Source organism: Macaca mulatta, chromosome 9, assembly GCF_049350105.2.
Source record: "Macaca mulatta isolate MMU2019108-1 chromosome 9, T2T-MMU8v2.0, whole genome shotgun sequence".
Classification (NCBI taxonomy): domain Eukaryota; kingdom Metazoa; phylum Chordata; class Mammalia; order Primates; family Cercopithecidae; genus Macaca; species Macaca mulatta.
In genome coordinates, this window is record NC_133414.1 from 22,958,029 (window position 1) to 22,974,240 (window position 16,212).

The window sequence follows — 16,212 nt, forward strand, 5'->3', positions numbered from 1 at the left end:
TTTGAATTACTGCCCATGCCAAAACATTACCTCTGAGATTTTACGACTGCTGTATCTGCTACTATTAACTTAGCTAACAACATTTGCTCACAAGGAAATAAAACACATACAAGGAAAAACTGACACCAAAATAGTAAGTTGACAAATTTTCTGTTGAAAAGGAAAATAGAAAACATATTTCTATGAAAAATTATGGAGAATTTAAATTATTTTAATTTTTCAAATATTCTATTTGTCTCACTAGAAATTTTTTCTATTTCTCACTAGAAATTTTACAGTTTTGTTTTTTAAGATGCGATGTTTTGCTCTGTAGCCCAGGCTGGAGTATAGTGGCACAATCATAGCTCACTGTAGCCTCTAACTCCTGGGCTTAAGCAATTCTCTTGCCTTAGCCTCCCAAAGTGCTGGGATTACAGGCGTGAGCCACTGTGCCCCACTCAGAAATTTTAAAATTCTTAAAATGTGCAAACAATTATTTCATGAAGCTACTGAATATTTTCATATAAAGAACATGCCACAATCAGTAAATTGATTGATTTCCAATCAATTTACGTAATTTATGAAAGGCCATTATATTGATGTAGATAAATGTATATGTGTATTATGAATCAAATTTATTTGAAATCTTCCTGTATAGAATAAAGTATGAACTTTTAGATGACATACATATTTTTCCCATTCTTTTTTTTTTTTTTTTTTTTTTTTTTGAGACGGAGTCTCGCTCTGTCGCCCGGGCTGGAGTACAGTGGCCGGATCTCGGCTCACTGCAAGCTCCACCTCCCGGGTTCACGCCATTCTCCTGCTCAGCCTCCCGAGTTGCTGGGACTACAGGCGCCCGCCACCTCGCCCGGCTAGTTTTTTGTATTTTTTAGTAGAGACGGGGTTTCACCGGGTTAGCCAGGATGGTCTCGATCTCCTGATCTCGTGATCCGTCCGACTCGGCCTCCCAAAGTGCTGGGATTACAGGCTTGAGCCACCGTGCCCGACCTTCCCATTCTCCTTAATAATATGTTGGGCAGAATTGTTCATCTAAGTTGACTTTGCTTTTTTGTGGTCATTGTTTTTTCTATTTTTATTTACATAGTCAGATGCTAAGTTTTAAGCTTTTGAATAGTATGTCTGTCTGATATATCACTTCTTCCAGGAGCCTCCCTAAGAGAACTATAAATCTGCAATGAGAAGGAAGTATGGGCAAATGAGTGAGAAAAATGTGAAGGAAAGAATCCTTGCTAAACATTGCCGCAATTGAATATTTCACACTTAAATTATTCTCACCATGTTATTTCCAAAGGGTTGCTCATTAGGTTTTCACTTGCCTTGATGACCTTAATTAGACTTGTTCCAGATTTATGAGAACTGTAAAATTAGGAAACTTTCATTAAACAAACAAACAAAAAAATGAAAACGCCCGGATGGTTTTCCAAAGCACATACAGCATTACTTAAGACTATGATTTTCAGCTAGTTGTATATATCTATCTACAGCTCTAGCCAGGTCTGTAAGAATTCTGTGACTGAGGCCTAATGGAACCAATTTTCACTCTGGCAGAACAAATTCAAGTTCTAATACTAACTTGAATTCCAGTTTCCCTTAGATGCCAGGAATCAGATCCTTTAAGAGGAAATTGTATCAGCACTTCTGCCTATTAAGCGATATTCCATATAGTTCGTCTAAATAGCTAGCAGGAACAACTGACTCAAGTCAAATCTAAGACAGAAAACAAATGATTTTTTAATTACTGAAATTGTTTTATTATTATTTTAAAATACTAGTCAAGTGCAGTTATTCTGTTGGTGGTGGTGGTGGTGGTGGTGGTGGGTTTGTTTGTTTTTGTTTGTTTGCTTTAGTCTTTTCCTTTCAGGGCCTCGATTTTCTGCAAACTTCACTTATCTTGACTGTGGACCACTGATCTTCTTTAAACAGGAACCAATATATTCACTCACCTACACTAACAATCATATTACAGTCACAGGCCATTAACTGTCACTCACATTTTTATTACCCTGCATCTGATGAACATTGATACACTTGGGTGTCTTCCTCTGCACTGGGGAAAAAAAATAATTTAGATAGAATTCTAAAAGTTAGCATGTTTTGTCAATAGCTTCATTGTTCCTCATGCCCATTCATCACATCTTGCTTGCTATTGAAATCCTCCCTTGCTTTGTAACATTATTAAAGTCAGTCATTATTAAAGTCGTCTCAAAAAGAGATACCTCTGCAACTTCTAAGATGTTGTCAACCAGGAATCATATTTTCAATACTTCAAATTATATTGTATTTCCAAGCTTTGGAAACAAATATAATATTCTTGCATATTTTCTAAGATGAAATTTCATGTAGACAATGATGTGATAGAAAAGATGATGCTTATCTAATGATTTTGGCATTGCCCCTTGATAACTATGACGCTGAGAAAACCAGCATTGGTTTTCCTATTATCAGAACAAATTACAGTCCATGTTCTTTTTTTTTTTTTTTTTTTTTTTTGAGAGGGAGTCTCACTCTGTCTCCCAGGCCGGAGTGCAGTGGCCAGATCTCAGCTCACTGCAAGCTCCGCCTCCCAGGTTTACGCCATTCTCCTGCCTCAGCCTCCCGAGTAGCCGGGACTACAGGCGCCCACCACTTCGCCCGGCTAGTTTTTGTGTGTGTGTGTGTGTGTTTTTTAGTAGAGACGGGGTTTCACCGTGTTAGCCAGGATGGTCTCGATCTCCTGACCTCGTGATCCGCCCGTCTCGGCCTCCCAAAGTGCTGGGATTACAGGCTTGAGCCACCGCGCCCGGCCCAGTCCATGTTCTGGAGTCCTACATGTCTTACATTTGAGAGAGAGAAATCACTGGGAAATAAAAAAAGGGAAATAGTTATATCTGTATCCATCTAGTTTCACTAACATATCTTTAAGGTACAGATTTTTTATAACAATCACATATGGCCAGGTGTGGTGGCTCGCGCCTGTAATCCTAGCACTTCAGGAAGCCGAGGTGGGCGGATCACAAGATCAGGAGTTTGAGACCAGCCTGGCCAATATGGTGAAAAACCATCTCTACTAAAAACACAAAAAAATTAGCCGGGTGTGGTGGCGAGCGCCTGTAGTCCCAGCTACTCAGGAGTCTGAGGCGGAAGAATCCCTTGAACCAGGGAGACAGAGGTTGCAGTGAGCCAAGATTGTGCCACTGCACTCCAGCCTGGGTGACAGAGCGAAATTCCATCTCCAAAAAAAAAAAAAACCAGGCCGGGCGCGGTGGCTCAAGCCTGTAATCCCAGCACTTTGGGAGGCCGAGATGGGCGGATCACGAGGTCAGGAGATCGAGACCATCCTGGCTAACACGGTGAAACCCTGTCTCTACTAAGAAATACAAAAAATAGCCGGGCGAGGTGGCAGCGCCTGTAGTCCCAGCTACTCGGGAGGCTGAGGCCGGAGAATGGCGTGAACCCGGGAGGCGGAGCTTGCAGTGAGCTGAGATCCGGCCACTGCACTCCAGCCTGGGCTACAGAGCGAGACTCCGTCTCAAAAAAAAAAAAAAAAAAAAAAAAAAAAAAAAAAAAACCACAACAACAACAACAAAAAAAACCATATGATTTTACAAGACCAACTTAAGGGGGATTCTTATGTTGCTTTAGTTTTGTTTTTCACAAAAACTAGATTTAATTCAAGCTTCACGAAAAGGCTAAAATAACACACAAATAAGTCCATAGTTCCTAATTTTCTAACCCTTCCTTCAGTAGGCATTGCAGGTCATTTGAACCAGATAGTTTAAATTTTTGATGGTGCAGCTAAGTGAATAAGCATCCCTCCACAGAATGCATGCACTATTGTGTCATTTTCAATTAATGTGAAATAGTTTTGCCAAAATATGACTGCAAATGTGAAGCTGCTATTCTGAACATTTGGAACAACTATAGCTCATTTTTCATTATGTGTTGTTTTGGTATAAAAATACTGTTTAAGCAGTTCATGAATACTCTTTTCCATTTAATCACAAAGAAATATATTCAGAGTGAACATGATCACTTTATTGGTTACCAAAGATCCTTGGCAAAGTGCAAGCACCGTGAAGAACGAAAGTAAGTCTTCAACAGTTTCCCAACTTCAATGAAAACCTATATGGGCCTAGATTTACAGATTACACATTAAGAAAAAGTCTGTGCATGATGTATCTGCTGCGTGTGTATTCGTATGTGGGAAATAAAGCAAGCCAGAGAGAAAGTGGGTGGGGGCACAATTGCAAAAAGTTATCTCTCCTAGGAGATTTATTATTGGGAAATGGAGAAACAGATAATTCAGCACTCTTCTTTCTGGTTACAATACAACACTAGAAAAAAAAACTAATTTTTTATAATTTACCATAGAATCTCTTATCTTAGACTAGAAGGAATACAATCCCTGTTACATGTGTATATATGTCCATGTGTACACACACATTTTTCTCTTCTGAAATTTTTATCTCAAATCTCTTTCAATCAAAATGAGTTGAGCTTCAAACAGGATCTGGGTGAGACAGAACCTTTTTAAAACTGTGCTCAACTCAGTGAATGCTTTAAAAATGAATTAATGCGGTGGCTCAAGCCTGTAATCCCAGCACTTTGGGAGGCCGAGACGGGCGGATCACTAGGTCAGGAGTTCGAGACCATCCTGGCTAACACGGTGAAACCCCGTCTCTACTAAAAAATACAAAAAACTAGCCGGGCGAGGTGGCGGGCGCCTGTAGTCCCGGCTACTCGGGAGGCTGAGGCAGGAGAATGGCGTAAAAACCCGGGAGGCAGAGCTTGCAGTGAGCTGAGATCCGGCCACTGCACTCCAGCCTGGGCGACACAGCGAGACTCCGTCTCAAAAAAAAAAAAGTGAATTAATGAATAGTATCCCCAAATGCAAAAACATGCTCCAAGACTGACTGCCTCTCTACATTTTGATTCTGAAAGAAAGTGCTTGGGTTTTTAAAGAACAAAGAAGAAAAGCCTTCATTTTTCCTTCCTTCCCTTCCTCTCCACAATTTAACCAAGCATTTTTTTCTAGGTTCTTTTCTTTAACATAAAAACAATAAAGCTCTTCTGTCTTTCTTCTCTCTTCCTCTTTCTATCTCCAGGACCACAAATTGGACTAAAAATAATTGTCCACATGGAATCCTTAATACATCAACATAGGAAGGAGACACTCACTATCCCAAGACTCAGCCCACCTGGCCTAGATTTAAAGTATGCATTACAGGCTGATTAAGTCTGGCGCATGGTTTATCTGGTGAGCGTTCCCCACCCCACTTCTTGCGGCTTTGCTTGCTCATCTAGGGGTTCCTGGAAGGCCCCCAGCACCCCCTAGCAGGGCGCGAGGTAAGTGGAGAGTCTGCCCGGGTGCTGGGTGATGTGCCCGGCAACTTCTGCTTTTTCTCCTGGGGGAAACTGTGACGTTAGAAAGGTATCTGCAAGTGTTTCTTCTGGTTGGCCTGGAGGTTTCCCGAGCGCCTGGACTGGCGACCCAAACCCCTACACTTCCTGCCCGGTGCTTGGAAGAAACCCAGATCAGCAGACAAATCAACGCGCACCACACACTGCGCCCCAACATCGAGCGCCAACATGTGCCTTTCAGGCCAAACGAGAAAGCACGGACCCCTTGCAAGGAGCATATGACCTCGGCGTGACCCGTGGAGAGGCGGGACCCCAGTGGAGAGCGAAGCACGGAGAAGCCTGGGAAGGAGGTGGTGAGAGGGGCACAGTCCAGGCTGCCCCATGCGCGCTGGGGTTGTCGCCGCGCGTCCTGCGCGCCCCAGTGCCCCTAGAATCTCCAAGAGAGCAAAAGTGAGCGCGGATCAGTTTCTCTCTTTCCCAGAAAGCGAGCTTTTTATTGAGGGGAAACTTAGCTGGGAAAAGTCCGCTCCTAAGTTTGTTTTGGTTTTTCGTCTATTTGCTTCCCAATTTAAAAGGGGCCGTCTGGGCGACAGGCTTGCGGTTTTCACAGTGTAAAACGGATTAGAGGAAAAGCTCCAGCCCCTCTCGACTTTCGCTTGCGGTTTGCAACCCCTGGAGAGGGTCTGACCCCGCGCGGCACTTGCCCAGGCGAGCTTCCCTCGCGGCGGCCAGACCCACTCGCGGACTCGGTTTCCCCGAGGTAGGACCCACTAGGTGGGCCATTGGGCCCCAGGCCTGGCAGGGCGGAGCCTAGGCCGAGCGCCCCGGGGTTGGAGGTTCCCACGGTGCTGGGAAACTGCGCGCCCCAGGTCCGCAGGCAGCCTCCCTTCCCCCGCGCCCTCGCACCTGCCCTCTGCTCAGCCGCTCCCGGTCCTGGGTGTGCGGGAGTCCCGGGGGTCCCTCTCCTGGAAGCAGAGGAGGAATTTGGTGCAAAAGGAAGGGAATTTACTGCGGATGGCACCGGAACCTGGATTGGCTTGTGCGTTTCCTGCTCTGGGCACGTAGGTTTCCCCTAGAAATCTGGAGTTCGCTGAGGACACTTATTTCCAAGAGATTGTGGGTTCACATACACATACCATTTACATACACATACCATAAGTTCACATACACATACCATTAACTTAATACCATTCAGTTAAAAATAAAGAAAAAAGAAAAACTGCACTTCGATCTTCTCCACTTTCCCTGGTGTCACCAAATAAATAAAGCATGCGGACGAGAGTGGGCTGCTGCTGGGGGCTCGAGAGGTGCGCGAGACGAGGTTACCCTGCGGGTCCGCCGCTGCCCCCGGCCTCTAGCACCGCACCTGCCCATGAGTTTGCGAGATAGGAGCGCCGAAGGAGAACCCCGGACCGCCCAGTCTCACCCTAAAAACTTGTATCCAAGAGTCCTACGGTTGTGGAAGTGCCAATCCTCCGCGACCCCTTCCTGCTGGCCTTCTGCTTTTTATAAACGAAAATAAAAGTTTGATTTAGGCTTAAAGAAATGCCATTCTGGTCGTTCCTCCCTGAAGCGAGACTTACGCATCCTTATATACTCGCAGGGAATTTTCAATCTCGCCTGTCGAAATCGCTATCTGGGCATCCGCGGACGAAGTCCTGCAGGTGGTAGGGTCAAGGGATCAAGCAGATAGCAGCAGGGATTAGCACACTCCGGCCGTTCCAGACGGTCAGGCCCACTGCTCGAGGGAAACATGCAGCGATGGAGCCAGGGCTGCGGGCTGCGGACCACGAGAGCCGCGCACGCGGGCTGGGAACCCGGTGGTGCCACCTTAAGAGTAGGGTCGGCGCAGCGGCTGTGGAGACGCCCGGTACCTGCAGGGGGCGCTGCTGTCCCGTGGTTTCTCCCGCGCCGCCGCGTTCAGCGGGCCTGGCAGCTCCGGGGCCCCGGTCCCCGGAGGGGGTGGGGACTCTGGGGGAGGAAGGGATCGAAGTGCAGCCGTTAGGTAAGGAACCCGAGCCCTCCCGGATTTAGAAGCGGCCTCAGTGAGGCGTTTGCAGGAGGGAGCTTTCCATCATTCGGCCGCGAGAGGAAACGTGGGGAGACGCCCTCCCCTACCCCCACTGCCTGCCTTCCTGCCTCCCTCCACCTCCGCTCCCCGACCCCGATCGTGCTTCCCAGACCCTTTGTTCTCGAGGTTGGGAACGGCTGGGTGGGGGTTCCCCGGGGAAGAGGTCCCCCGCGCCACTCGGAGGGGAAGGGACTGCCGCCTGCCCCGCACCCCGGCCCTCCCCGGTGCCGTCCCCCTCTCCCCTGGCCCCTTCCATCGCGTGCTTCCGTTCTCACTCGGACTCCCCCAGCTCCCGAGCTCCGGCTCCCCAGCCTGCACTGTCTGCAAGCCCGCCTGCCTTCCCACCTCCCCGCCACCTCCGAGGTCCCCGGGAAGAGGGGAGGACAGGGAGACGTGTGGGGGAGGAGAAACCATAGAGCCTTCTCGGCGCGGAGCATTCCCAGGGACCCTTCCAGGCCCAACCCCTGGGACCGGCTGCAGAGGCAGGGCTTTCCTGGCGCCGCCGCAGGTCGCAAGGGCCGCCCCCGCCGCGTCGCCCTGGGGCCCACGGGTGCACTGCCCGGGCAACGAGGCAAGGCGCGCCCTCTCAGCGCCAGGACCCAAGACCCCCAGCTGGAGAGAAGGGGACACCGTGGTCCGCGCCCTGGGGAAGCTAATTGCACACGAACGCCCCCCTCTTCCCCGCCCCCCACCGTACCCTCTGCAGCGCCACCCGCGTCGCCTCTCCGCCGTGCGCCACCCTGAGGGCTCCCGCGATTGTATCTTCTTGAGCACAGTTACCAATGCGTTCAGCTTCGTTTCATACTCGGATGGAGGCGTCGCGGAGGGAAGCGAGGGGACAGGGATGCGGGAGTAAGGGAAAGGTGGGGCGGGAAACAGAGCAGAGAGGTGGGAGATGTGGCTGAGGCAATGGCACCGGGCAGCGCCGCCCGGAGTCCCGAGTCCAGGTCCACGAGGCAGGCCCCGGTGCAGCCGCCCCCCGGCCGAACCCTGCATGTCCTCTGTACTGTAGACGCGAGTCCGCGGAGCGCCACTCACACCCCCGTACCCCTGCAAGCTCCCACGGTAGAGGGAGCTCGGCACCAGCCGGGTCACAAAGTAGGTGCCCCCACCACCCACCCCCAGGTGAAGAGGACGCAGCCCGGCGCCGTCAGCTCCAGGCTGCCTGGAGCCCCCTCCGGCCTCTCGGCGTGACCCTGGTCCTCACTGGGCTCGTCGCGAGCTGCGCTAGCTGTTCTTTCAGCAGCGGGTTCCCCAGGACACACCCCGGCCCCACCCCCCGAGAGCTGGCGGCCAGCTCAGGATGCCAGGCGGCCAGGCGGGCGCCCTGCCAAATTCCGCGTTCCTCTCCAGGATACGGGGAGTTGCGTCCCAGGCTCGGGAAAGCCCGCAGTTCGGGCTTGGGACTCGCTTGCAAAGCCCCCTAAGGCGCCAGGGACGCCTCTGCAGGTTGAATTCCTGCTCCGTATCACTTCAATTTTAATTAATCTTTTAAAACACCGCTGTCACGTCGCTTGCAGAAAATTAATCAAACTTGAATCCTTGTTGCATAGCAAGAATTTCGATCCGAGTCTTTTAAAAAGGACTTGACTTTGCAAAGTCACGTCTTTTACAGTTCCCTCATTCCCCCTTTAGCAAGGGAAATATTGCAAAAGTCAAGACATGTTTGTTTGGTTCTTTCTATCTTCAAAATGAAACTTTGCTTATTTCTGATCTTTATTTTCCTGTCTTTGAACAAACAAACAAAAAAACCTAGATAAATTGCCTACGTCGGTTAATTCAAAATATAATTACTTTGAATGATCTTTGTTTAAGAGCCCAGATAAACTAAGATAATCTTAATTTTAATGTGACACGACCCCTATTTTTCCTTGCAAATCATGAGAATAAAGCAGTCATTAATTAATACCAAGATATCTCCATAGAAGATGGTATCCGGTCTCTCTGAGACACTGAAACATCAGTTGTATTAGTAATTGATACTGTATAATTGAACATGAAGATAACCGTCTATTTTTAACCTCCAAGCTTAGAGTTTATTTGGAGATTACTGAGCTCCTAATAATTAATTTTTGTTCCTTCTTACTGCATAAATAATTCTTCTGACTGCCAGTTCCCATGCAATGCAGAGGCTTCTCATTAAAACCTACCCCTCAAAATATAAGATTGTGAAGCTATATTGTGCAGCAACTCCTTCTACTCCATTATTTGTAACATATTTGTTCTATTTCATATCTTCCTGGTACATTTCCTTTGCTGTGATTTTCCTACTAAATATGTGAGAATATAATTATAACATCTTTTACCACAGCTTTGTCTTTCTGTGATCTCTTGGTTCAGTTTAATACACAATAGTTAAGACTTCAATTTTTCAAGTTTCTAAAATTTGAGGATAGTTCCATTGAAGAATCAAAAATACTTGTATAGTGAATTTGCCATGATTATATTCCCAACCTAACACACAGTCCACTTTAACTCACACTTTTCTGTTGTTAAAAATAGACTTTGCTCAAACACATTCCCTTTTTCCAACTTGAGTTGAAGATAGTTCTTACAATTTCCTGGGTTAAATGTACACACTAACACAACCTTTGACATTAAAAAACAAATTCCCCTCCCATGTTGGAGAGAAGTCTTCCAAACAGTTATGGAAATTTAGACTGTAGCTTTAAGGTATCTAATTATTTCTTAGCCTCAGTTATTTTGGGGCATCAATGATCTTCACTTTTTAAGTGGAAAGGGTTATAATATTTTTCTCATATATACAAAAAATTCTCTACTTATTTTTCCGATAAAGTGTCTCCCAAGTATGACATGTTTTATACCACACAAATATTCTTAGTACCTCCACTACCAAATCCATGCATTTTCCTTGTCAGTGCTCTATCTAAAGTGTTGGAAAATATATAGGGTTTCCACTTTTATTTCCCCCTTAGTATAATTAAAACTTTAGGTCAATATATAACAGAGTGATATATATGGAGAGCCACTTGGATTTTATATTTTCCCACTATAATTTGGACTGAAATGGGATTAAAACAGGATCTAGAGTTCTAATCTTGGTTGATGTTTTGGTGTATTCACCGTAATGAGTCCTATTCCCTGGGGTCATGAAGCTCCCAAATGTCAATCAAGCAAACTGATTCAGAAATGCCATTGTTCGACTCCCACGTCACTCGCCTTCCTCTCATTTTATTTAACAATACCGGAGTTCTCTGATCAGTCATTCGGAATATGAGGCATTATCTGGGGAAAATTCACAAAGTGTCTTGATCTTTCTTTGGGAGATACTGTTAAGGGGTTTCCGCAAAGCAAAAAGTGGTTGTTTATATTTCTGTCTTTGGACCGCACTATGGATGGAAAGAACCAATGAATACTGCTTGAAAGAAAATCATACCGTAAATCCGTCAAAAATTAATTCGTCCAGTTGAATGTTACATTTCTATTTTCTATTTTCTTATTGGAAGCACCCTGATTTGTCACCAGAGGAGAAGTATGACCCGATCTGGGTCCAGTTGACATGCCCCCACTTTCAACCCTATTTTCACCACTTAATACTATTAACGTGTTTAGTCTACACTAGTTAACTAGGAATTTATTTGGGGGCGAGGAAGAGCTAACCTTTGCTCCCGGAGTTCTACCCAGCCCACTCAGATACGTCCGGGAGCCTCCGCAACTCGCATTTCCCAGTCGCAACCCTGGGTCATTCCTGCCTCCGTCCCAGCTCCCGGACAATTCCCAAAGCCAAAGGCGTCGAGCGTGCTACCGGCTCCCACCAGCACAAATTAATAATCAGCTTAACTCGTGGAGGCTTTGAGCCCCAGTGCTCCGTTCCCTGAAGCCTCCCAGTGCGGAGCCCGGCTCCTGCGAGGACTTCTTTGGAGGGGGGCAGGGACGGATTTCCTGGGAAAAGCCGTCGCTGGCGTGTTGCACCTAGAGGGCTGTGGGCAAGGAGGAACGCACCAATGTCCCAGTTCTGGGTTCTCAGATCGGGATTCCTCCAAAATCGCGACAGCCGCTTAGGTGTTGGGTGCTTGCGTTGGCAGCACAGAGCGCCAAACTCACGACCCCGCGCGCCCCGCGCGACCTCGGCTAAGTAGAGCCGAGGTGACAAGGGAAGGCGGCGGAGATGGGAACAGGGGGTGGAGCCGCTCTCTGGTGGAGCACGATCGATCACTTTAAAGTAAAGGGTTCAAAAGTTCCAAGTTCCCCTTTGGAGGGGAGAGGTAATGCTTCCCGCGGCCTGCTTCTCTCTGCGACCCGCAGGTTCCTGGCAGCCGCGCAACCACTGGGGATCTCGGCTGCAGCTTGCGGGAGCCCCTTCCGGGGAACAAGCTGTCCGGCCCGCGCAGCCGTGCGAGGTTGACGCAGCTGCTAGGGAGCAGTTTGGCTTCCCCGGGAGTACCGGAGTTGCTCGGCACAAACGTGATCTCAGCCCGCCGGGGCCGGGGCGCGCGCTTTTCCCTTTCTCAGCAAGCGGGAAAGGCCTGTTGGCAGAGGCCGGCGGAGTGCTGGCTGCCAGGGGGCGCGAGGCTTCGGCGGAAACCTGAGCTCCCTGCGACCTGTTCTGCTAGCAGGGGCTGGGGAGAGCCCCAATAAGCCGCCCCAGAGGCGGACCATGCAAATTCCTGAGAAAAAGCCCTCTAGAAAACACCAAACCCTTCGAAAAGCCGTGGCTCTGCCCCTCCCTCGTCCTGCGGCCTTCCATCCTGCGGGCTCGCATCACACAGCCGGCCGTCACCTGCGACCTGGCCAACGGCCTAGCCACCCCTCTGCGTCCCCACCCTGCTCTTAAGCTCCTTCTCCCCCTGACCTTTCTGAGGCCTGGGCGAGGGTAGCCAGGGTGCTGCAGAGGAAATGAAATTGTTCTGGAGATTACAGTGGGGCTTTGGGCCAGAAGGGGTTTTTCCTCCTTCTTTTTCTCATGCTTCCATGTTAAGTGCAAACTTGTATCTCCCGTCACAAGAATAGCCAAATTTTCTCGCTTATTTGCAGTTTTGCAAAGTTCTACACACAGATCAGTGAACCTTAAGCGCCCTTGTTCAGCCCCACATTGTGGAGGTTTGTCAGGGGCCCTGGGCAGTGAGCGTAATGACAGGTGAATCCAGCAACCCCAGGGGGAGCCCGACCTAACCCCAGGACTTACAGTAGGCCGGGGGGGGGGGGCCAGAGGCTCCCCACACAGCTTCCAGCAACAGGTACCCTACACCAGAGCAGGCCTTCAGGGTTCTTCGCTTAGGCCCTGGGCCCAGAAACTCCCTCAGTGACCTGGGACAGAGAGACCCCACCCACATGTCTTCCCCCAAGGTGATTCCTTGTCTCCAGATTACCCCTTGGTCACACAAGAACAAGAATCTCTGCTCTCTGTGCCACCTGCCCAGACACAGCCAGGCCTTGTTTCAGCTGCAGCAGAGGCCCTCACAGTGTAAGCCCATTGGTGCTTTCGACCTGCTTGTTCTTCTGACATGATTTAAAATAAAGAAGAGAAGGAGGAAAGGCAGAAGAAGAAGCAGGGAAGAGAAGGATGGGGGGCAGGGAGGAAGAGGAGCAGGGGAGATGCAGAATAAAAGATGACCAAAGGGGATCAGCACAAAATGGAACGATTCCTTTCTTATCCAAATTGCCCCATAACTCAGTGTTTCCCACACTCTAAAAGAGAGATAACTGATTTCAATAACTATTAACACTTTCTCAAAGTAACTTTTCTGAGTGAATTTTACTCTTGCACCTGACTGGACCCAACCTACCCCTCTCCCCAATCTGAAGAGAGGAATAGGCCATGTAGCTTCGGGGAGATAAATAGCTTTATAAGGCATAATAGCCTCCCTGTAGCCAGTCATCACTCCACAGAAAGCCAGGGAGATTCAAGCTGCGAAAACCTAGGTGCTTTGTTGCATAATCAATCTCAGCCTTAATCCAGCCAAGGTCAGCCCACATTAGATTCCCAAGAAATGGGCTTAGGGTTCCTCCTCCTGCCTGGACCATTCCCAGGTAAGGAGGTCCTTATAGACAAGTACATCTAGTACTTACAACCAAACTCCAAGTAAGAGCAAGTCATCATTTGTGATGAGAGTAGAAGACCATGGTAGAGAAGGGAGGAGGTGTAGATATGTATAAACATATGTTTGCTTTTGCCCAACTCTGCAATTCTAGCCTGACTCAGTCCATCCTCACTCAACTACCAGGGTAAAATAGAAATCAGCCTCTGGGTTGTCAGAGAGAGAGTAGTGGTTGTGTGTGTATGTGTTGGGGGATGGGGGTTGTTGCTTTCTCCAACCCCAGGCTTCTGTATAAGGAAGGATATCGCAGGTAGGAAAAGATGGAGTAGAGGGAAAGAGAGGCCAGAGCAGAACCACAGTCTACAGTTGCTCTGAGGAAGTCATCCTCATTAAAGAAATCCTTTGTATGATGCTGCATGTCTTTCTCAGATTTGTGGCAGCCACACTGAAGGAGGAGGCAGCTGCAGGAGCTGCCGCCGCTGCATGCAGGCATCCAGCAGTGTGTCCCTAGCAGCGACTTGGTGTCCCCAGTGTGAAGAGCCCAGGCTTTGCCCATCAGGCTGTGACTGAAAACAATCCCCCGGCTCCAAGCAGCCTCCACAGTGACTACCCCAAATCCCTAAACAGATTCCTGGACTGAGAGAACACAGTTCATAGCATGAATGCCTAAGAGCTGGATTCAGTTAAAATAAATAAATAAATAACAGAAAATCCCACCCAATTATGAAATCACTAATGAAATCATGTGTGGTAGTGGGTATTTGTCCCTGCATGGATCACAGTTTCATACTTTTGTCCCCAGAATGACATTTCAAAAATATTCTTCCCTACGTAGCACCAAAGGCTGTTTTTATGGCCTGCTATTGTGAATCAACCTTCTGTAAACTATATTGTGCATCTTTCCCTGGATTTTAGTGAAAGAAGAATTGTGCAAAGCAACTGCTTTGTCCCGATGCTGAAACAAAGACTAACACAGAGGAAAGAGGCAGCCTCTCCAAAATGTACGCTTCTCTGATTTGGGAGGAAAGCTCCTAGAGTGACCAGCCCATAATTGTGGTTGATATTTAATCCCCTTGGTACAAAGGCTCATCGTTTCACTAAGCAGAAGCACCATTGAGATATGACTAACCTTTAGGGCTATATCCCAAATGGGGAGTCCAGGGCCTACACTTGGATTGTCTAGGCCTCTTCTAACCTGAACAAAAAGGATCTGGAGAAAATCACATTTTTCCCCTCACAACAAAGCATTCCTAATCACTTCAGCTTGTTGGTGAATTTTTATTCCCATGTCCACTTGGGGTATTGAAATCGATTGCTGCAATATTTAATATATGACACTCCTAGGGTCATTGCTCTCCTAAGACCGAATTCTCTCCCTCATGCCCTCAACTCAGCCCAGTTTCTACCCTCCCACTCCCATCTGTCCAGGTCCTCTGTTTATCTGTCCACAAAACGCCTTTAATTCTCAGCCCAGCCAGGCAACTTCACGTTTATTCTGTTTTCTTCTGGTATGGAAAATGCTGAAAGCTGTAGGCAGCAGTGCACTTAAAAGGGAAAATGAGGAGCTTAGTAGATTGGATAAAATTAACCTGCCACAAACAACCTCATTAAAGAACTGCCTACCAAGAGTTAAGAATTAATAGCAAAATGGATGGGAAAAAACCCTTCAGTGAAGAGACCTTAAACCTCTTTCCTTGAAAGGTGCATAATTTACAAGCCCAACCTAACATTCAGTTTTATTTCCCTTTCCTAGTGACCTGTCCCATAACCTTGTAATCCACTGTGGGGGTGTTTTCTCTTTCGTCCCTTTCTTCTGGTTACACACCCATAGGTTTGCAAGCCCAAATATTTTCTGATATTTTTGGTTCAAAAATGCACTTAAATTGTTTGGAGCCTTTTAATTTAGAAAGACACTTTAAGAGACTCCTGGAATATCCTTTGGGAATTGTTAGATGATTTGAAGAGTGCCCTTAAAAGAACTGTGTTTGAATAGGAGGGGGGCTGAGGGAATCATGCAGAAAGAAGCATGAAAAACCAGAGTGAGGACATTTTGTGGATTTAGTGTTCTGATGGCACTGTGGTTTATTTTGCACGTGAAGTTCAAATTTAAGTAAAGCCCATGTATATGGGCTGTAAGTTGCTTTTCTAATGTTTTATTGGGCAGTGTATTCTATATTGGCATTTTATATGCATAATCTCATTTCGATGCAGAGCCGCATACTAAATCCTGGAGCAAGCAGATGAGAATGCTATATGGATATTACACTCAGTTTCATTGGCTTCAATGAGACTTTGCACATCACGATTTCCATTGTAATGGCTTATCTTTGGCTAGAATTTTACACGTTGACATGCTATTCCTTTGGCCAGGATCCTGAATGAAGGAACCACGTCAATGCAACAGCCATAATGATTCCATTCACATTATAGCAGGTAACTGGGATCAATGGTTCTAACAGAATTTATAAAAGACTTCCTGCTTCCCTCCTTCTTCTTCTTTTTTTTTTTTTTTTTTTGAGACAGAGTCTCACTCTGTCGCACAGACTGGAGTGCAGTGGCCTGATCTCCGCTCACTGCAACCTCCGCCTGCCTCCCAGGTTCAAGCGTTTCTCCTGCCTCGGCCTCCCAAGGAGCTGGGATTACAGGCACCCACCACCATGCCGGGCTAATTTTTGTATTTTTAATAGAGATGGAGTTTCAACACGTTGGCCGCGCTGGTCTCAAACCCCTGACCTCAAGTGATCTGCCTGCCTCCTCAGCCTCCCAAAGTGCTGGGATGACAGGCATGAGCCACCATGCCCG

At 47.6% G+C, this 16,212-nt stretch overlaps 1 protein-coding gene across 1 annotated transcript; it reads right to left on the reverse strand.

Annotated features, from left to right (window-relative positions):
- Positions 1–6,806: 6,806 nt before the first annotated feature.
- MIR1915HG (MIR1915 host gene) lies at positions 6,807–8,619 on the reverse strand. The gene is given in 4 exon segments (XM_015146584.3): positions 6,807–7,005; positions 7,007–7,091; positions 7,094–7,311; positions 8,109–8,619. Coding segments are annotated over 4 exon segments (657 nt in total). The 5' UTR covers positions 8,408–8,619; the 3' UTR covers positions 6,807–6,950.
- Between the last annotated feature and the right edge of the window lie 7,593 nt (positions 8,620–16,212).